The 22,295-nt window shown below is 39.2% G+C and overlaps 1 protein-coding gene across 2 annotated transcripts in view; it reads left to right on the top strand.

Moving 5' to 3' along the window:
- Positions 1–22,295, top strand: part of KCNT2 (potassium sodium-activated channel subfamily T member 2) — a 386,489-nt gene that overhangs the window by 302,958 nt on the left and 61,236 nt on the right. For both annotated transcript variants that reach the window (XM_014586847.2, XM_006146032.3), the window contains one exon: positions 15,473–15,584. In XM_014586847.2, coding sequence (XP_014442333.1) covers positions 15,473–15,584 — 112 coding nt within the window. The remainder of the gene's footprint in view (positions 1–15,472; positions 15,585–22,295) is intronic.

Below are 22,295 nucleotides of genomic sequence, written 5' to 3'. Positions count from 1 at the left end.
CTCTTAAATAGAACGATATGTCTAATTTCTCAGATATTTTCCTAATCTGAAAAGTTGTATGCAGTAGCAACTGTGATTGTGACATGCTCTAATTTTGTTTTATTTTTGCCTAGCAGTGGCCAAAGGTAGGTATTTAGATATGTAGTAACTAAGGCTGAGAGATTTCAAGGCTGTGAATAGCCGTTCTACCCATGGAAGGAGCAAAGTCAGCCTCGCTTTTTCCCTGTCTTTCATTAATTAAACTTAGGCAGAATCTAAGTCCCCATATAGGTCATCTTTGGGTAAGAAGGAATAGACCAGATGAAAGGCAGTCCATGCTATTGGCAAAGTCAACATTGTCCATAAATCAAAACAGCTATGTCACTTGGAATGATTCTCCCTAAAATTACCTGAAAATGCAAACTTCAGAAAGATGTTTCATTATTTCAGGTTTCTGAGTCTTGCAGAAGCCTAGCATTACTACGTCAACTGCGAAATTGTGAAAGTCAGTGAAACAACCTCAACTCTATCGTCATCCACTCTCACACTCTACCTTTACATCTTCCTGTCGTAGAGCAACCCACATGGAGGCTGGTTATCTCAGTTCCTAGTTTGAATTCAAAACCAGGTAGCGCTAGGCCAGGAGGTGGCATGGAGGTTAAGATGGCTGGATCCCATGTGACCCACTCTGCAATTCCAATCTGTACCTGATGGCCTGAAAAACGTGCCAGGCCAGTGTGCGTGCATCCCCAAAACAGCAGAGAATGGAGAAGGAAGTCTGGTGGGGTTGTCCTCCCTGGGGGTGATTTCTCACTTGTCCTCTTTCTCTATCTCTCTCTGGCATGTACACGTCCCTATGACAAATAAAATAAAATAAAATAATTTAAAAATTAAATTCAGTTAGAGCTAGACATGAGTCCCAGTTGAATATTTTCAATATGATCTCACACTAACAACTTTCTTTCTGTAAGCTTCATTGTCTTAATCAGAAGATTAACATCATATAATGCCTTAAGTACATGCTTGGTAATTTTTAATTGCTTGATAAGTATTAGTATATTTACTAGCAATGTATTTATCCCTTTCCATGGGTGAGTAGAAAAGCCACAGGCCTTGAGCTGCGTATCAGCGAACTTCCTGTCTCAGGCTCCCTCCCGGAGGCTCCAGCAGGCATGTACTAACTGTGTGACCTTCAGTGTGTTCCTAACCTCATTGAAATTCATCTTAAATTCTGTGGAAAAGAATCAGCCACCTTGCAGTGTTAAGGTAGAAATCAGGCATGTGAAGAATCTGTCACATCACCTGGAAAATCTACTCTGAATTTGCATAAGAACCTCTTGTTCCAGAAGGACTGCTCACTCTAAACTATTATAATGCAGCAACTCACCCAGAATATAGCTGACTTCTTATGGAGCTGTATTAAATAGTACGTTTAGAGGTAATATAGGACATGTTTAAAATTTGACAAATATATATATTTTTTTCTCTCTTGAATAAAAAGGAAATTACAGGGTACAAAGTCAATTCAGGGATGAAATTTATAGCCAGTGAATAAAATAAAATCATACTTTTTGATTCCAGGCTTAACAAAAGCTAACTATAGTTTTTTTTGGTTTTTTTTTTTGAGAGATTTTCACTGTAGGGTGCGTGCGCTCGCCAGACAGAGAGAGACATAGAGACAGAAAGCGAGAAATCACCCCCCAGAGGGGATGGTCACGCCGCAATCCCTTCTCCTCCATTCTCCTCTCGGGATATTAGGCACGCACGCACACGCACCCGGCGTGAGATTTAAGCCACCGTGTCCGGGACACGAACCGCGGTCGACTACGTGGGAGTCCAGCAACAAAGCCATTACGCTAACTGCTGGTTCCCAAGCTAACTATAGTTTTAGCAGGAGAGGATCCTGGGTCTTTTTGCTTAAATGGTATTTTATTTTCCACTTACTGTTTTTTTTTTTTTTTCTGTTATAGTGACGTTTTTATTAATTTTACTTTTATTATATGTTTTCTGAATAAATTATTTTGATTTCAAGATAATAACAATATCTGTTTTTCTGAGAGGTACAAAGGTCCTAATTAATCATTTAAAACTGACTCATTTACCAGACTGAGTAATTAAGGGTAGATACACACAGGGCAACTGTCTGTACAGAGGCTGCCCTTCCCTGAGTGCCTGGCTGAGATTACCACCACATGTTGAGTGAATGAATGGCCGGATGAATGAATGAGCAAACGGCTGACTTCTGTTTTCAGTATGTTTTAGTACAAATATTCAAAGATAAAACCCTTATTCTTTTTTTTTTTTTTAGGGTGTGTACAATTGAGAGAGGGAGAGAGAGAGAATCCCTAATGCATGGTCATGGTGTAGTACTTTTTTTTCCTTTCTCCTTCTCGTCAGGATTTGGGACACCCACACCCACACACACACACACACACACACGTGCCAAGCATTTTTTTTTGGGGGGGGGGGGGTTTTTGCTATAGGGCGTGGGCTCTGGTTTTTGCTATAGGGCATGTGCTCTCACCTGAAAGAGACAGAGAGACAGAGAGCAAGAAATCACCCCCCCACACACACACACCCCAGAGGAGATGGCCACACCGCTCTCCCTTCTCCATTCTCTTCTCAGGATCTTGGCTACGCATGCACACACACCCTGAGTGAGTTTAAGCCACGGAGTCCGGGACTCAGACTGCAGTCGACTGCCTGGGAGTCCAGCGACATAGTCATTATGCCAACTGCTGGTCCCCAAGCATGTTTTTTAAGCTTAAGCTGCTGCTGGGCTTCCCATTGCAGTCAGCTTACGGGATATGGCTCCCAATGTATAACACTTAATCATTGTACCCTGGACTGGCCCCCAGGGAAAATTCTTCCTTTAAATACATTTGGGAGGCAAATCACGCAATTGAGTCACTTTGGATTATATTCAGCTGATTCACTTTATTACTGGAATAATTTATAAGCTATTAATCTTATAAATAAATCTATGTGTGTTAGTCTAGACTAGTCTTACATAATAAAACAATACTGAGACATCTCTAAGTACCTCTGATATAAGGGACGTCACTTATATGGATAAATGGCCAGAATCTTCAGCCTTGGGAGTTCTATTTCATGGGGACAGTCAGTTGCCAACCTCTGGGCCACTCTTCTGCATTCCTTGAAGATTTTAGTTCCTAATTTACTATGACTTTTGACAAACCTGTTTCTACTGTAATTCTTGATGATGTCAACAATCTTAAAGACGTGAGCTTTTCTACATATTACCTTAGTCACCCATGCTCCTTTTCACAGCCTTCCCCTTGAACTCTGAGTAATTTTGCCCTCCATATTCTTTCTCTGTTTCTGGTACTCAGCTTTGAGTACCATGATTTATTTGCTAGTTTCCTCTACTACCTCCCACTCTGAATAACCCTTTGACCACAATGGAGCCTGTCGTCCACTGATCCCATTACCTTTTCTCGGCCCCTAGTCACCAGAGAGCGTCTCTTCCCTTGTGATCCAGATTAAACTCCATCTCTCATTATCACTTCTGAGCTGAAACCCTCAATGGATTATCACCGAGGATCCGTTACAGGCTAGCACTGTTCTCAACTCTCTTTCCCCTTTTTTTCTTGCTCTCAGTTTTCTGTCCTTTTAGGTTCTTCACCCACCACCTTGCATGAAATTCTCTAGGCGCAGATACCATTCCAGTGGTAGGATCCACTTACCCTTGTCAGTTAGCATGACACAACCAGAAATCCAGGCAGAGTGGCTGAATGCCAGATTATTTAGGATTAAAGTCTTGGGCCCCTCCGTGAGAGAACTAAATCCTCACGCATTGATTACAATTATGCAAGAGGGACTAGACTCTATCTCAGCCAGTCCTCTTATGTCAATGAACACCGCGAACATCTTCAGCCAAAAGCCCGCTTCTAATTGGCTTGTTGGGAAGGCTTGTGATACTTGTGGGAACTGTGTTTAAAAACCCAAATGAGCCACACTGGGTAGTGACATTGACTGCTGGTTGCTCCTGAGTTTAACAAAAACCAACACATGTGCCTATTACACGATTTATTCTGGAATATTTTAAAGTACATTATAGACATCAAAAGTGTCATCCATTTAGTATTGATGGATTATCTGTTCCACAAGAGTTCAGAAGTCTCAAGTCTTACTTTCATCTAGACAGTCTGAATGTGTCCGCAGTACTTTGCATCTTTCTGCCAAGTGGGGTTGTCGAGTGGCTGTGTGCGGTGATTTCAGCAGTGCCTGAGGCAGAGAACACGGGTGTTCATTGGCAGCTGCTGTGTGATGAAGGAATACCTCAAGTTGATCCTTTCTAAATACGGCGGTCACAGAAGGGATACATGGACACAGACATCATGGTGGTTTTGTTAGGTTTATTAGGGCCAGAAGTTAGATGCAATATTTTATTTGATTTGCTAGTTTGTTTCTAGGGACAAAAAGCAATCAAATCTTGTGATTTACCCAGTATCTGTATGTCTAATGTTAGGTAAAGAAAGATTTATGTATATTGCTCCGTTACATGAGGTGATGCCACATTTTATTTTAGCATTTATAAGTGATGATGTAGCTGTTGGGCCTGTGTTGCTTTCCATGGTTATTATGATATTTTGTTTTTATACAGGTATTTTGATTCAAAGACCCTGTTTTGCAAGGTTCTTTCCTCCTCCGAAGGGTGGGAGTTAGAAGAAGGTGGGAGGCGCTGATGTCATGTTGGTTGTTGACTGAGTTCAGGGAGTTTGCAGAGCTCTTCCTTCCTCTCAGAGCTTGCAACATGCATGGCGAGCGCTCATGGAGCACCTCCTCCTCTCAGAGCTCAGACCACTGAGATGAGCCTGGCAGTGCTAAGGCCGCCAGGGCTGAGCTCGCAGAACCAAGACCCAGCAAGCAGGACTAGCCAGCTGAACCAGGTGCCCCCTTTCTCCTAAAGGGGCTGCAGACAATAGTGACTCGTTGCCATAGACAAACTGTCAGACACGCACATGCACGTTACATTGAGTGGCGTAAAACAGCAGTCATAACTGCATACCGAGCACACGAGTGCAGTACAAGTAATAATATCAGGTGTTTATCTAGTGGCCTTGAAACATGGTAAGATAGGAAGTGAGGGAGCCAGACGAAACCACCCTGTCTCCGTTTTTTCTACAGCCCCTCAGGGCTATTTGGACCAAAAGGACCAAAACCTGGAGAATTGTGTTTGCTGGCAGTGTGTGTTTTTGCAGGGGGTTGGGGATAGAGATGGGAAGTGTGGTTGGAAGACAGTGGAGGGCATGAAGAGAATCCCTTACCACCTGTAACTTAAAACAAGGTTGTGTAGTTGAATACTGAGTTTCACAACTCAATGTAGGGAAGGAGAAATATTTTTTTACCTTTTTGGTAGCAGATTAAGGAAATAGATTAATGAAATGAAAAAAGATAGCTTGGCAAAAGAGAAACATATTTATCAACATGTGTGTCACTCCTGTAGCTAGAAAGACAGGGATGGGGGGACCTGGGGGTGAGAAGGAGGAGCTTATCCTCTGACCTGTACAGTATCTTCAATAAAGAGCAATATACTTTTAGAGAAGTACCAAGACCAAGGAAAAGGACCTTTATGCTCTAGGGGTAGTAGTTATGGGAAGGAAAATATCTGGGAAATGAATAGTGGACAGAGGCTACTTAGCAAAGTTCGTTAAAGAGATTCCTCTGGAGTGGAACCGCTAGGCTCCTAATGTTATAAAGTCATCTTAGGTATTTAAACTTTTGTTCTTTCTAATAGAGAGGAGCAGAGAGACACCTTAGTAAATTTATGCTCTGTTTTCAAGCAGCGTGGGAAGGCAGAGAGCTTCTTTTTTCTTTTTTCTTTGAGAGCGACTTTTGCTATAAGGATGTGTGTGCTTACCAGAGAGACAAAGAGAGACAAAAAAAAAGGATGGCTTCCCCCAAGAAAAAGGATGACCACGCTGCATTTCCTTCTCCTTCATTCTCCTCTCGGGATTTTGAGCATGCATGCACACGTGCCTGGTGTGAGTTTCAAGCTGCTGGACCCAGGGCTCAATCAGCAGTCGGCCATGTAGGAGTCCAGTGCCTTAACACTATGCCACCTACTGACCCTGAGAACTTTCATATCTGCTGCTGTTCACTTGCCTTTGACACAAAAGTACCCTTATAGCAAACTAGTGTATTTGAGGTGGTATAGTTTGTCTCCTTTCAATCTACTGTGACAGTCATGCATTTTCTGGTTCAGCTCCTGCAGGAGTCCTGCAGGGAGAGATGCCATTCCTTCCAGAGACTCCCTCACAAGAGCTCCGTCTTCAAAATCCAGGGCCCTGAACATAGCGGACCCAATTTTAACTCCCGAGGTCTGTGCCTAAGATGGCTGGGCCCAGCCTCAGTCAAACTTTGAGCCAGAGGGAACGTGAGCACTCTCACCAGAACACTGATGGGTCTTTGTTCCTCACTCACCGGACTTGTTCCTTCTCTCATGTGGGTTTTCCTCCTTGGGTTTTCAATGGCCCTTTACCATAGCCAGCTTCCTCTGGGACAACCTCAGATTCCCCAGAGGAATAGAGGATCTCTACTCCTTTACATAGAGCAGACTCCTGGAATTCTGAGCAGTTAATTTACCAACTCCCCTGGGACCATTTCTGAATATCAAAGAGAGAAGGTCTTCCTCAGGCCAAATGCTCTTACACCTTTCTCTCTCCCAAATGCCTGAGGGCTTTCATTTACACATCTAAGAAAACACTCAAGGCAGTCTTCCCACAAAAAAGACCTGCTAAAAAGTGAAATTCTGATCAATTTCTAAATGGAAAGAAAAACACGTCTTCACTTTCAAATTTAAATTTCCTTTGCTATAGTTTTTTGCATCGAATTTCGAAAATACCGCACTTTCACATTTTTACAAACAAGTATTCATTTCTAAACTAAATTAAAAAGTGCCCTGAATGAAAAACAACTTTTCAAAATGTCTATGTCAGATTGACCTATCAAAATGCCTCCAAAATGTTTGCATGACAATGGCATGTATCATGTTAAAATAAATTATGTTGGCGTAAAATGGCCCCTGTACTCCCACATTTGAGTTCCTGTGGATAGGCCAGAATTACACGTTAGGCCCTTTACCCAAGCTTGTTACCAATCACACTAGCCATGCTTCAGTCAATCACAGAAAGCCCATCTTTTGGGTGGTTTGTGCACCCTACCACCCACCTATAACCAATCCAATTGTCTCTCTATCCATTCCTTCACTTTCATTTTTGTACATCATTTTCCCTTTTCTGGAACTTAAATACTGAGTTGACCAGGAGGCTAGCCAGACTTGTCTGGAAGTCCAGGGACAATTGCCCAATTTCAATCACGTTAAGATTTACTCAGTTAAAACTCTACTCTAATAAATTGGCTGGGTTATTTATCTTTTAACAATAATTATTCTCATTTTACTAGGAGAGAACATGATATTGGGAGAACCACACTAGCTCATCCTATCTTAGTAGGGAAAAAAATTAGCAGATTCAGGCCCGTAACCTGGGTGTCAGAACAGGGGGATGAGAAAGCTTCCTCCAGGAATTGAGAGGTAACATTGCTGGAGAGCACACAGAATAACATTTAGTGCAAATGGATCCAGAATGAAATAGATGTTACATTTGTATGACAAAGTTCTGGGAGTGAGTCCATAAGTTCTTTTGGGTTGATGTTGTTTTAATACAAAGATTTTGTTATTTTTGCTTTTTTTTCCCTCTAAAATTTAGCTGACCAGACTTGTGAGATAATGAGCACTGTTAGTGGAAATACTCAAATAGGCCATGCATGGAATAAAGCAATCCCTGCACTAAATCAGTAACAGAACAGGATGGCCTCTACAAGGACTGTAATTGTGATTCCTTAATGTAATGCTTTTGGCTCGCAGATTTACTGAGCCTCTAGTAAGGGTAGGAACTACACCCAGGGCTTCGATGCCTGAGGGAGACAGTTAGGCTGCTAAGGGGTTAGCAGGGGAGGTATGAATCCATTCATTTAAAGATTTAACTAGAGACCTTTCATTGTAACTACTGCTGATAACAGACTGATACATAGATCCAGAACGAGAATCTGTTCTAGTCCTGTGGTTTAGGGAATGTCTCCCTGAGGAATTGATCTTTTTCGTGCAAGGTGAATAGAGGTTAGGTGAGCAAAGATGGGTAGAGCCTTCCAGATGGGGGCAACCTGTCGAAAGCTCTGAGATACCAAGAAGGGAGCATATTCCAAGGAGTAGAGCAGGGAAAGGCTGATGTGATTTGAGACTGGAATGAGGTCAGAATATTCATAGCTTTATTGAGTATGTCAATAAATTTGTTATTAATTATTTTTTAAAAAGATTTTTGCTATAGGGCCCTTGCGCTCACCGGAGAGACAGAGAGAGACAGAGAGACAGAAAGTGAGAAATCACTCCCTAGGGTGGGATGCCATGCTGCAATTCCTTTCCTCGATCCTCCTCTCGGGATTTTGTTCACGCACGCACATGTGCCCAGTGTGAGTTTAAGCTGAACCCAGTTGACTGCATGTGAGTCCAGCAGTGTAACCATTCTGCTATCTGCTCGTCCCAAACTGATTTTTAATTTAAGAATAACAGGAAATCATTGAAGGGTAAGAAATTCAAAAAGTTTACTTTAGTTAAAATGTGGAGAATGGTTTGGGAGAAAGACTCGGTGAAAGCACATCAGTTAGAGATGTGTGCACTGCCTGGACTGAAACAGCATAGGTAAAAGTGCAAGTTAAGGGGCCAGCAGGTGGCATGGTGGTTAAGGCATTGGACTCCCACATGGCCGACCATGGTTTGAGTCACAGACCCAGTGGATTGAAACTCATGCAGGGTACATGTGTGTGTGTGTGTGTGTGTGCTCAAAAATCCCAAGAGGAGAATGGAGAAGAAAGGACTAAAGCATGTTTGTCCCTGCTGGGGGATTATTTTTCTCACTTTCTTTCTCTCTCTCTCTCTCTCTGGAAAGCACACATATGGGCAAAGATTTTTTTCCCCCCCAAAAAAAGTGCAAATTAAAAATATATATATATTTTCTGTAGCTTGGCATAAGAAGTCATAGTCTCGTTGAGCAAATAGTATCCACGTGCATGTGGAAAATGACCATAAACATAAGTAAATAATTAAAACACTCAATACATATAAATGTAAGAGTGATTTCTTTATGTAGAATATTTAATTGGCTGTGGTTTACATAGATAAAAATCTTAAATATGCGAGATATGTGCTATTTAGCATACTTCCATTTGTTACTAATTCAGACTAGCTAAAATGTTTTAAAATTATTTATGAGCGATTAATAGATACATGCATATGTGCCTTTTAGTGTTGGTACTCAGTTGTAGTCCAAAACTGATATTTCATGCATCTGTGGCTGTATATCTAGATATTAACATATATTCCTTTTTCAAAAACATCATTTCTAGCTACCATGAAAGATCAGAATGTATAGTGTCACATGTTAGTGCAGTGAGTAAATATTCTGATTGAACTATCATAAAGATTTTCTAGAACAGGGACCAGCAGTTAGTATAATGGCCATGTCGCTGGACTCCCGTGTACCTGACTGCGGTTTGAGTCCTGGATCAGGTGACTTAAACTCACGCTGAGCGCATGTGCGTGCGTGCATGCCCAATATTCCCGAGAGGACAGTGGAAGAGAAGGGATTGCGGTGTGGCCATCCTCCCGGGGGGTGATTTCTCGCTTTCTGTCTCTGTGTCTCTCTGTCTTTCTGGCGAGCGCACACGTCCTATAGCAAAAACCTCTCCCCAGCCCAAATTAAAAAAAAAAAAAAAAAAGATTTTCTAGAACATATCCAGATGTTCAGACCTTTGTTTTACTTGAAGATACAAAGGTGGTTAGTTTCACAGTTCTCCCAGTAGTTTTAGAAATAGAGTGTATGGTATGTTTTTCATCTTTATATTGGTTAGCATAACTGGGCATGTCAAAGATATTTATTGAATAAATTAGTGCAGGAAGGGAGTTACCCCATAAATATTTTGCACATCCCTACAGTTATACTTACATCAATGAGTCAGCACATAAAGTGAAGTAGGAAAGTTTTAAATAAATGTATTACTTTTTATTATCAATACCACTTTATGATTACCTATGGAAAAGAGACTTATAATGTCATTTTTATTTCTACAGCTTTCTATATTTAAAATGTATTTAACTCCTAATAAGGCCTAGAAATAGATTTATATTAGTATTTTAAAGATATATATCTATATTAGACAACATTTGTAAACATAATTAAATACAAGTTAATTATGTACTCTACAGTATACAAGGGATCATTAAAAATTCATGAACATGCATATTATGAGAAACTGTGCATAGATTTCACATATCATTTGCACCAAAATAACTTGTACTTTAATTCCATTTCCCACAAATTTTGTGAAGTCCCTCTTGTAAGCTTTAGAATTTTCTTCTAGAATTTCACTAGGTGGCAGCCTTAGCTAATGCATTCAGCATTTCAGCTTAAAATAACACAGTAGTGTAGGTTCATTTCTGTGGAGCAGAAAGGGCAGGCTCAGCTCACAGACATTTCGTTGTCCTATCTAATTTCAGCTCTAGAAGTCACTCAAATACAGTGGTTAGGCGACTCAATCATATTTTCACTCACTCTCACTAAGCCCTCAGATATATCTAGCTACAAATATGTGTCACTTTCTAGCAGATACAATGTGTTAGGGAAGGATTATAAACAAAAGAATCCAAGCAATCACACTTATTCAAAGTGAAAATAATATATATATATATAAAAGAAGCCGTAGTTCTCAGAGAAAACAAAAATGTTTCAAAGATGAAATAAATTGTTATTAGTCTATAGTGACTTTTTCCTACTAAATTATTTCTTTGGCTTTATCTGTTCTGGGTGTTCTTCACAAAGCTGTTGATTCACTTCTATCGTAGTGCTACAAAACTGAGGAATGTTCAGCCAACCACAGTTTATCACTCCTTAAAAAAAATCCACAGCCTTATAATGTACAAATTTTTCCTATTTCCTCTATTAGCGTATAGTGTTTAAAGACAGAGATCTCACTTTAGACATTTCTACATCTTTTGTAGGCCAGAGTTTCCTCACAGTAAACATTGGGTGATTATATGTTAAGTTAGACATTAAATATTTTCCTCAATATATATGAATAGCAATAATAAATTTATGGTTGATGTAATAATCATTTTTTAGGGGTTAGAATTTACAAAATATTTTATTTTTCAAATAGAGTTGATTTCTTAAGAATTATTCATTTAAGCTTTGTATTATTATTATTATTATATTTCAGTTTGACCAGAGAGAGAGAGAGAGAGAGAAAGCAAGCTGCCAGGTCCAGGACTTGAACTGCTGTCAGCCATGTAGGAATCCAGTGCCTTAACTGCCACACCATCTGTCAGTCCCAAAAGAGTTCACATTTTAGAGAGAGATTTATGTTATAGGGAGCATGTGCTTGCCAGAGAGACAGAGAGACAGAAAGTGAGAAATCACTCCCCAGGGGCATGACCACTCCATAATCCGTTCTCCATTTTCCTCTCAGTATTTTGGGCACACACACACACACACACACACACACACACGTGAGTTTTAAGCTACCAGATCCAGGACTTAAACCAAGTTTGAGTACATGGGAGTCTAGTGACATAATCATTATGCCATCTGCTGGTCTCAAGAGTTGATTTTTTAATGTATGAAACCCAATGTGTTACCAGAGAGTTTTAGTAATTTGTTATTTAGATCATTTGAGTTTTCTTTTGGATAACCCTTTTTATTATAATAGTAAGGGAAGGCTTTAGGACCTGAATGACAGGGTGGGAGCCAGGCTCTGCTACCTACTAGGATGCTCCCTCGACCACGTCTTAGTGTCTGTCTGTGCCTCAGTTTCCTACTCTGTAAGCTAAGAGTTACAGGTAAACCTAGAGTAGTTGCCAGTGTTTTGAAGAGGTAAGGGAACCCTCTGGGTTTCCCACACATGTTGGAAACTATCAAGATCTAAAAATGGCAGGCTGATGGAGATCAAAATAGGAGGCAGAAGGAGGTGCCCCCTGGAGTATAGTCATAGCAGGCTTCCTCAATCTGCTCTTGAGAACCGTGTTCAGGCATCACCTGGATGACCTGGAGACTTGCCCTGCAAAGCCAAGCTCACCTGATTCCTGGTATGCAGCGTCATGAGTCTAAGACACTGAAAAGATCCACCAGGGTTGAGCCACGTGCTCCAACTCCTCCCAGAGAAGGAAAGATGGAAACACAGAACAAGGTTTCCACTTGATATGAAGTGTATGGGTTAGCACACGGACGACACTTAGAAGAGTGCTTTGTAAATTTCAGATGTTTTCATATTATGGATATTTCTTACCCTTCCAAAAGACAAACAAAGAAACTAACAGGTCAGTTAGTTGTCCTTTATAGAAATTCAGAGCATGGGTATGGGATATATTGATTTACTGATGCTGTAAGGCTTTATGTGTTTTGACCTATTTTGGTATTCTTATTTATTCATTTTAGTTTAGATTGTCACAGATTAGGGAATATGGTCTGTGAAAACCCATATTATAGTAAATATCTTAAATGCCATGGATATTTTAAAATCTTTCTTAAATAAAAATGTTTGAAAGTCCCAGATGGTATGGGTTTAGGCAGTTGGTGGCCTTAGCTAGGTCTACCAGAGGGGGTTCATTGGCCCAATAGTTAATTGATACTTATATTTTCCAATTGGACCACTCTTCTAATTCTCAAAGAATTCTGGGGGCAAAAAATGAAAACAAGGAAAGAAAGAAAGAAAAAAAAAAAAAGGAAAGGAAAGAAAGAAAAAAGAAAAAGAAACAATGAAAGAAGGGAGGGAAAACACAGAAAGAATATATATTTACTATCACTGGTAACTTTTAATTGAAAAGAACAGAGCTGGTAATAGAAAGTATGTGCAATATAGATGATCTCTTTAATTATTAGAGAGCATGTGTTCTTGCTGGAGAGATGCAGGGAGAAATCTCCCCCAAAGAGATGTGGTCATGCCATGATCTCTTCTTCTTCATTTCTTCTTCCTGTTGGAATTTTGGGTTCTCCTGCACATGTGTCTGTGTGCTTTTCAAGTCACAAGGGCATGATTTGAACTTCACAGTGGGCCATGTGGGATAGGGTTTCCTTAACAGCTAGCCACAGGGTGGCCTCTTCAAGATTGTTTTCTACTAAGCTATATACTTCAAATGCATATGAAATTGTTGATTTTAACCATTTCATTAGTTAAAGGAATACACACTGTAGTGCTGGTCACTCCCAGGGAAAAGTTTGCCTTTCTAGATGCCATGCTTTAGTAAGAGAGACAAGTACAGATAAAACTGACCAGAATGCAGGGCAGGGTGTGGTGGAATAGGCAGGATAAACCAGAGATGAGGGAGCCAAAGTGGAGAATGAGTCTGATTTCAGAATATTTTTAAAATGCCATCTCAATTGGAATTAAGACTATCTTTAGTAATGGTTGGGGTTCAAAATCAGTCACACTCACTAATAATTATCTTGATCAAGAAATACAATAATTGTTCTCCAAATGAAAATTAAGCATAGGACACTGGCTACATTTCTTCATAGCTTGAAGGGTGGAATTCAAAACAGCAGACATGATACTTCTCAAAGGCCTTGATTAGGTAAGGCCCAAATAGAGTCCATTTAGGTAGCCACGAGGGCAGGCACGGTTCATGGATAACTGTGAACAAGTTTTAAAGAATATTTTAGTGTCTTAACTAGAATGGGGACTGCAGCTCGGAGGAACAGCACAGAGGCCATTGAGCAGGGAAGGCCACTGGCCGGAATATACCGCTCTAGTTTGCTGAGTGAGAGGCAGGCTCTTTTGTAGTCCTGACAAGGGATGAGGCTTTCACCTTAAAAGAAGCACATTTCCTACTCGCCAGATGGTGTGGTGGTGAAGGCAGCTGGGTCCTATGTGTTTGAGTGCACAGTTCAAACCCAGGACCTGGTAGCTTGAAAAAGACACGGGGCATGTGTACGTACATGCCCAAAATCGTTTTTTTCTTTGTTTGTTTGTTGTGTTTTTTTTTTTTTTTTTTTTTTGAAAGGTTTTCGCTATAGGGGCGCTGCGCTCAGAGAGAGACATAGAGACAGAAATCCAGAAATCACCCCCCAGGGGGGATGGTCACGCCGCAATCCCTTCTCCTCCATTCTCCTCTCAGGATCTTGGGCACGCACGCACACGCGCCCGGCGTGAGTTTTAAGCCACTGGGTCCAGGAAGTGAACCGCGGTCAACTACGTGGGAGTCCAGCGACATAGCCATTACGCTAACTGCTGGTTCCCAATGCCCAAAATCTTGAGCGGAGACTAGAGAAGAGATTGTGGTGTGGCCATCCTCCCTGAAGGGTGATTTTTCACTCTGCCTCTCACTTTGGCAAGCTCATGTGCCCTATAGCAACAAACAAACAAAAAAGAAGCACATTTCTTTATAAGGCACCAAATCAGGCACTCAGAAGGAACAGCACAAACTAGCCAACTAGCATCAGATGACAGCCGCAAAGGCTGGTTTGTTTCTGAGCCACAGACTATTATACCTGAATGTTTTTAGGGAGTTCTAGTCCCTGAGCTCAAGGAATGGGTCCACCCTTAGCACTTTTAAATGACCATAACGTAGTTAAGACACATTGCAGGGGAGATGAAGCTGATTGTCACAGGAAGTGACTGCTACAGAGAATTGCAAAATATTTGAACCCAGAAAGCTACCAAAGATGATAAATCCTAGCTAAGGATCAGATCATCAACACGAGCAAAAAGGAAAAGGCCTTATTGTACTATTTTGCTCCTCTTCAAGGGGGAAACTCTTATGTGAATGAATGTGTGTATGTATGTACTTTCGTATATATTATATGTTGGGGAACACGTGTTAAATAAAAAAGTTGATGTGAAAAAATGGGACATGGGAAAATTCTCAGGACCCTGCCTGCAACACTATCAATGCCTCGACCTCAACACATTATAATGAAATTTTATTGAAACTGAGACATTTCCTCTTCTCAGAAGTTCACTGTGGTAAGAATTGACGTTTAAAAATCGTATACACTGGGGGACTAGGGAGACAGAGAGCATGGCGGTGGATAAGAAGCTCATCATGTGGAATTCTTGCCAGTTGGCATAATCTTAGGAATTTCTGCTTCAGTATCACCTGTAAAGTAACTTTGTACCTTCTTAAATCAATTTTATGAATTTCTCTTCTATGCTTTTTCATAGTTATAGGAAGCAATGTCTAATAAAAAGCCAAATTAATGAATTTTTTTTATTGTGTTAAAATGTTAGTTAGAATATTCTTTGGAAAATGGTATTTCACTTTTCTTGCCCTGTGCAGAGCGTTTCATTTGGGACTGCCTGATGTTGTAGTTGGGTATGGTTTCATGCCCAAGTCTAAGGAATCACTCATAAACATGTTGTTATAAAAAGTGCCATGTTGGATCGTTAGTGTAATGCAAAAATATATATTTTTTTTATGCAGGTTGTTTTCCAGTCTCAGTATTATCACGGAGCTCACGCACCCCGCCAACATGAGATTCATGCAATTTAGAGCTAAGGACTGTTACTCTCTTGCTCTTTCCAAACTAGAAAAGGTAAGACCCTTGTAATGAAGGCAGCTGGATTTAACTATTTAGCTAAGTAGTCTGAAAAAATTGACAAATACATATATGGAAAGAAATATAATAGGAAAACTAAGATGCCATTTTGAATTCTTACTGGGAGTAAAATCCTTTCTAATTTTTAAAAATGTGAATTTATGAGTTTATATCACAAGTGAATATGATGAAACTATTTTTTTAACATCACTAATCATAACTGAAAACGTGATTCATGAAAGAATTAACAACACACCAGGCTGTATATACTGACTTATGTCAATTATATTGGTGATATTATAAGTCATTTGCTATATAATTAGTTCTATAGAGGGTTTGTGGTTTCCAAAAATTCTTAAGGTCTTAGGAAAGTTATAGGCTTTCTTGAAATTTGGTTTTCCAGATTTATTGATCAAGACATCCTGGGACAAAACCAGGTTTACTCTGTTTTGTTTTGTTTTGTTTTTTAAAGAGAGATTTTTGCCTTAGGGTGCTTGCCCTCGTCTTAAAGACAGAGACAGACAGAGATACAGAAAGCAAGAAATCACCCCCCAGGGGAATGGCCATGTCGCAGTTCCTTACCCTCCATTCTCCTTTCAGGATCTTGGGCACGCATGCACATGCCCATGTGCCAAGTATGTGTTTAAGCCACTAGGTCTGGAACTAGAACCGCTATTGACTACATGGGAGTCCAGGATGTAACGCTGCACCATCTGCTGGTCCCCCAGGTTTACTGTTTACTTAGGTCGTAAGAGACTGCCAGCTCAAGAGAGCTTTGTTGGTCCTTGAAAAGGGGAAAGCATTATTAAAATTCGTTTAGTACTGGAAATTTTATTTAATGAGTGCATTTGAAAGTGAAGACTTGATTAAGATTGAGAAGAGATAATAATGCCAATGGAGACAGTGGAATTACAGTCACATGCACAAAAAAAGTTTGGTTTCTATTTTCAGTGTCTAGGCTGTGTTTAGGGAAGATGGGATTTGCACTCACAAATACCGATACAGATTGATACAAATATTGATCATAGCATTCTGGGAGAATAGAATGTGAATGACAAAAAAACAGACTCGATCTTATAGATGTAAAAATAGGTTAAATCTATGCTGTTTTCCTTGTTTGTAACACCGTTAAGAGAGAGAAAACGATGGTATCTTATTTATTTTTATTCTTTCTTTCACTTAAAAGTTTTACTTTGATTACTTTTTATGCCAGGTACTGTTCTAATTTCTGCGAGGTCGTTGCTACACTCTCGGTTATTGATTTCCACCTCTGAGCTAGTCACATACATTATGCTAGCAGAGCCTTAATTCACCCCTTTCAGGCCTAAGGAAGTCATTACTATGCTCTGCTTCCCGATGGGGGAACAAAGACTGTTGAAGTAACTTTTCTAAGCGTATAGGGCCATCAAGTCAAGGCAGTAAGGGAAGTCTTTTATGTCATGTTTAGGACATAAAAGTTCAATTATGCCACACCTCTCTAACCACATAGGTGTCAAGGGGAAAGCTGGACTAAGCTGGCTCAGCAGTCACAATTAAATCCCATAATTAGGATTGGTATTTACTCTCAACATCTTCTAGATTTATCCCAAGAAAAGAAAGGAATTTCATACGTTTCCAAATTATTCAGAGAAGCTAGAGGATGGATAGTGTAAATGGTTTGGATGCTATAAAAACATGGAAAATTCTTTTTAATCCATTGATTACCATTTTACCTCCTGAAATCAGAATTTTATTATGAATATATAGGAACTTTTCAGATTTCTATGCTCTTAGGGTAGAGTTATGTCTCAACTCCCTCAAAATACGGTGTGTTGGATTTCCCACCTCCAGTAGCTCAGGATGGGTCCTTATTAGGAGCTGGGTGTTCACAGAGACCATCACAGTCAAAGGAAGCCATTTGGTGGCCCTACTGCAGGGCTCACCAACATCTTTATAGAAAGGATAAACTTGGACACCGAGATCCACCAGAGGGAGAACATTGTGAAGAGAAAACAGGGAGAAGGCAGCCTGCTAAAGTAAGGAGAGAGGCCTGGAACAGATTCTTCAGGTAGAGTCCTCAGAAGAAACCAATCCTGTGGATACCTGGATTCCAGACTTCCAGCCTCCAGAATTACAAGGCAATACATTTCTGTGGTGCGAGCCACCCTGTTGATAGTATTTTGTTTTGATAGTCCTAGCAAACGATATGGTTACTGTTCATTTCCAACCAGTCTTGTGTTTTTCCCCCCCCGCTAATAATTGATGGTATGAAAATACATCTAGGCCACCTCTATGGCACGGTGGTAAAGCACTATGTTGAGGGAGCCATATCCCACATGGCTGACTACAGTTTGAATCCTGGTCCTGGTAGCTTCAAAAACATGCCAGGCACATGTACGTGAGCCCAGGATCCTACAGGATGGGAAAATGGAAAGAAAATGGATTGTGGCCTGACCAGACCCTATTAGAGGGTACTTCATCTCTCTGCCTCTTTCTCTCTCTAATACACAAACACACACACACTCTCTTGAACAAAAAAAAAAAAAAAGGAGAAAATACAACTACCTTTCTATTTAATTATATTTCTTTACTTGTATCCTAGGTATAAAGACGTATCTTTAGCATTAGGAAAATTATCTTTATTTCTAGTATTTAAATAAACACTAGAGTACTATATTGTATAGTTATTGTTGGCTGAAGAATATATAGGTTTTTATTCTCTCTGAAATAATTACAAGTATTATTTTAGTCTATTTACAAGTAGATGCACTTATACCTTTTCAGATGAGGTCTCTTCATCTTTAGAAATGCAGACAAGGTTTTACATGAGGGGTAAATTCTGGCTACTTACACACTTTTTTTTGTTTTGTTTTGGTCTTCCAAGTGGTCTTCATTCATAGTTATGAAGTGATAGGATTTACAGGGATGAGTATGGAATGTAAAGTTACCTTAGGTTGATCCCAGTAGCTTTACCTGTGTAATTATTGAATTTAGATATTTTTCTTATAGACTTTGCATTCTAATAAATACATGATTTTCATTTAGATCAGAAATAATACTCTGTGAAAATTTCTGAAATGGCTGCTCACTGAAGAAATTCCACCAAAGAGAGAAAAAGATATTCCACCAAAGAGAGAAAAAGATTTCTCACCCAATTCAAAGTTCATGCCAGAGATTCCTATGATAAAATAGTGATTAATAATAATAAAATATAGCATAACAAATTTATTTAACATAAGTTTTACATGAGATAGGAATCTCCAGAAAGGAAGACTCAAAAAAACAGAAAAAATTCATATATGTTTGTTTTTTAATTTGCCAAAGGGTACGTACCCTTACTGAAGAGTAAAAGAGAGAGAGCAAGAGATAGAGAGAAAGCAAGCAATCACCCTTCTTCCCCATGAAGTGTGGTCATGCCTCAGTTCCTTCTCTGTTTCTCCCTCATTTTGAAATTTTGGGCATGCGTGCAAACACACATAGTGAGTTTCTCAAGCTGCTGGATCTAAGACTTGAACTATGTGGTCAGCTATGTGGGATCCAGCTGCCTTAACCACTGGATCAAAAAGTGGCCCCAAATTTGTATTTTTCTATACTTAATTTTTATGAACAGTGCACAAGTGTGCAGAAGTATGATAGAAAGGTGTATGAAAAATACCTTGAGGTTATTAAGACAATAGGTTTTGGTTGGAGGCTGATTTTTTTTATCTTTTTTTCCTTTTTCATTATTTTTTAATTTATCTCCTATTTTGTTGATTAAAAAAGCTAACGCTTTTTCAATCTGTGAGGTCCTCAATTTCTGAGTTCTCTGTTACCCTTAATCCCTGCTTGAAATAAACTCTCACCTTTCTTATAAGGTCTTGTAATTAGCACTATACATGCAACAGCCATACAAAGATGGAAATTCATATGATAAAGAACCACATGTATATGTCATTAGCTAGAACTCAATCACATACTTATACCTAATTTAAGTGAAGCTGGCAAATTATGTTTCTAGGAAGAATCAGGTGATGGATTATTGCATATAATCAGCATTCTTTTTAATATGTACTATATCACACTTTCATCAACTTTAAGCAGTCTATCAAAGTGTTTCCTAGCTATCATGCTTAGTTTGCATTTTCCTTTTCATCTGAACTTTCTTTTGTTGTTCACTTTTCTTACTAGTGTTTTTTTTTTTTGCATTATTCTTGTCCTAGATAGTTCCATTATAACTGTTTTTTCCCCTCCATGTTACTCCCTGTGCTCGGTCATTGACATATCTCCCATTGAAATGTAGCAGGCATCACAGACACAGTGTAAGAGCTACGTAGGGAACGAGAAGGTGAGGGGAAATAAACAGAGAGAGGGAAGGCAACAACAGAAAAAAAGAGAGAGAGAGGGAGAACTATTCACCTCATTTCCCTTCTAAAAGCTTATTTTATTTCTCTGGCTTTCATGTATTTCACCAAAAGGCCTTTTGTTCATGGTTGTGTATGTGCATAATTTGCTTCAAGACTGCTTCCTTTAAAATTGCTTTTGAACCATCACCATTCCCCAGTGATGATCATAATTACACTGTACAATCATGTGATAATTACACACTGATGTAAGAAGCACAGTTATGAAAATGTGAGTTGACTCGTGTGGTATAAGAAATATAAATACATTTGATCTTTGACTCTGCTTCCTGGCAGAGCTTAGAAAACGCGTGGAATTTTTTGTCTGATCATAGCATCTTTTGTTATTCATGCGTTTCAACTATACTACCTTTTATGTGAACAGAGTGACTCACAGAAGGATCCCTAGATAGCTTTAGGATGAGCACTGATCACCAGGGGGAAGAAAATATGATTGAAACTTTCAGACCTACCCTGTTCCCTCTCTTCTAGGCAGGGGAGAGGGATTGGGGATTGAATTAAGTCATGTGGCTACTGATTTAATTAATGATACTTATGTAATAAAACCTCAATAAAAACTCTGGCAGCTGAGGTTCAGAGAGCTGCCCAGTTGGTGAGCATATCAATACACTGGCAGGGTGGTGCCCCGTCACTGCACAGTCTCCGTACCTCTAGTGCTCAGAGCCCTTCCAGACTTGCTCTGTGTACCTTTCATCTCCTGTTCACTGTACTCTTTGTAATACAGTGTTTTCATGTTTCTTGTGAGTGTTTTAGTGAATTACCAAACCTGAGATGGTTAAGAGAAGCCCCAGATTTGTGACTGGTAGGGCAGGAGTGCAGTTGACTTGGGAACACCTGGGCCTTACGGCTGGTGTTTGAAGTGGGGACCATCTTGAAAGACTGAGCCCCTTAATATGTGGGGGTCTGTGTTCACCTGGGTATTTAGTGTCAGAACTGAGCTAAATTGCTGAGTAATCAGTTAATGTAATAGACTGGATCAAAAAGTGCAAATAGTCATGTCTATGCATGTTACATCACTTTCATAGTCACTGGTAGAGCAAAATGTTAAAAATTTCTAAAGTGATTAGAGACATTTTCTAGGAGAAAGAGGGCAAGAATATCAAAGTTATTTTGTCAATATGTTCACTATTTAAAAGCAAGAAGGCAAAATATTGCATATTATTAATTTAAATTTAAGTAAATATTGACTGACCACTTATTTTGTATGAACCAAATGCCTTACTAAATACTAACAGCCACATAATTGAATAAAATACAAATTTATAATTTGAGGGGTCACACAAATACACACATATGTGTATAAAACGCCAAATGTACATTGTCTTTCTATATTTTAAATTTATTTACATTGATTCACTGTACATCATTAGAGTATACAAAATGAGATATTCCATCCATCATACACTGTATATTGACTCAATCAAGGATATTACCGTTCGTATATCATCAACAAATAATTTTCCATTTCTTGTTTCTTATATATCTCGCTTCTTTTATTGACTCCTGATTCCTTCTCTCACCCTCTGCCATTTCCCACCCTCCACCCACACTGTCTCTAGTATCTACAGTTGCTTTCCATGCCTTTTTTTCCCCACATTTTATTGATTCACTAAAGACCTTAATTAATCTAAATACTTTCAATAGCAATCACAGCTGATATATACATGTCCATGAACACATTTCTGACTTTAGACATCAACCTCAGTGAATAGAATGAATATACTATGAAGTAGCACCTAATTGGGGCTATATAGCTTACTGCAATCATTAAATAGGTATTTTTTAAATGCATTTTTATAGTTTCAAGAAAGTCAGTATTAGTTTTAATAGATCAAAATCAAAAAATGTTAGAATTTTGTTTAAGACTTAAAGCCAGGAGAAAGGTTAGAATTCAGTTCAGACAGTAAGTGGATGAACCTACCAATAGTTCAAGAGAAGACAAAAAATCTTTAAATCTGGACAACGAAGCATAGAAGAAAATCAGTAATGCTTTAGTAAAAAGTTATAAAATTCTATTTCATCAGATCAGTTTCCTTGTTTCCTATAATTAATCTCCCTTCTATTGAATTTTCAGTGTTACTATAGTCTGATCTTCCCATTTAAATTCTGGAAATTAACATACGAAATTATTGATTTTTTCCAGACTGGTCCCTACCATCAAGTTGACCATTCTCTTGGTTGCTTTTTGTATTATTATTTCTATGTGTCTGACTTTAGTTTTCCTGGTATAGCACTCCCTTCAGCATTTGTTGGAGAGCTGGTCTGGTATTGGTAAATTCTTTCAGGTTTTGTTTATCTGAGAATGATCTTGTCTTTTGTTCCTATATGA

The sequence above is a fragment of the Tupaia chinensis genome, unplaced genomic scaffold (genome assembly GCF_000334495.1).
Source record: "Tupaia chinensis unplaced genomic scaffold, TupChi_1.0 Scaffold000161_4, whole genome shotgun sequence".
In the NCBI taxonomy this organism is placed as follows: domain Eukaryota; kingdom Metazoa; phylum Chordata; class Mammalia; order Scandentia; family Tupaiidae; genus Tupaia; species Tupaia belangeri.
The sequence above is the reverse complement of the archived record's forward strand: the minus strand, read 5'-3'. Positions and strand labels throughout refer to the sequence as shown.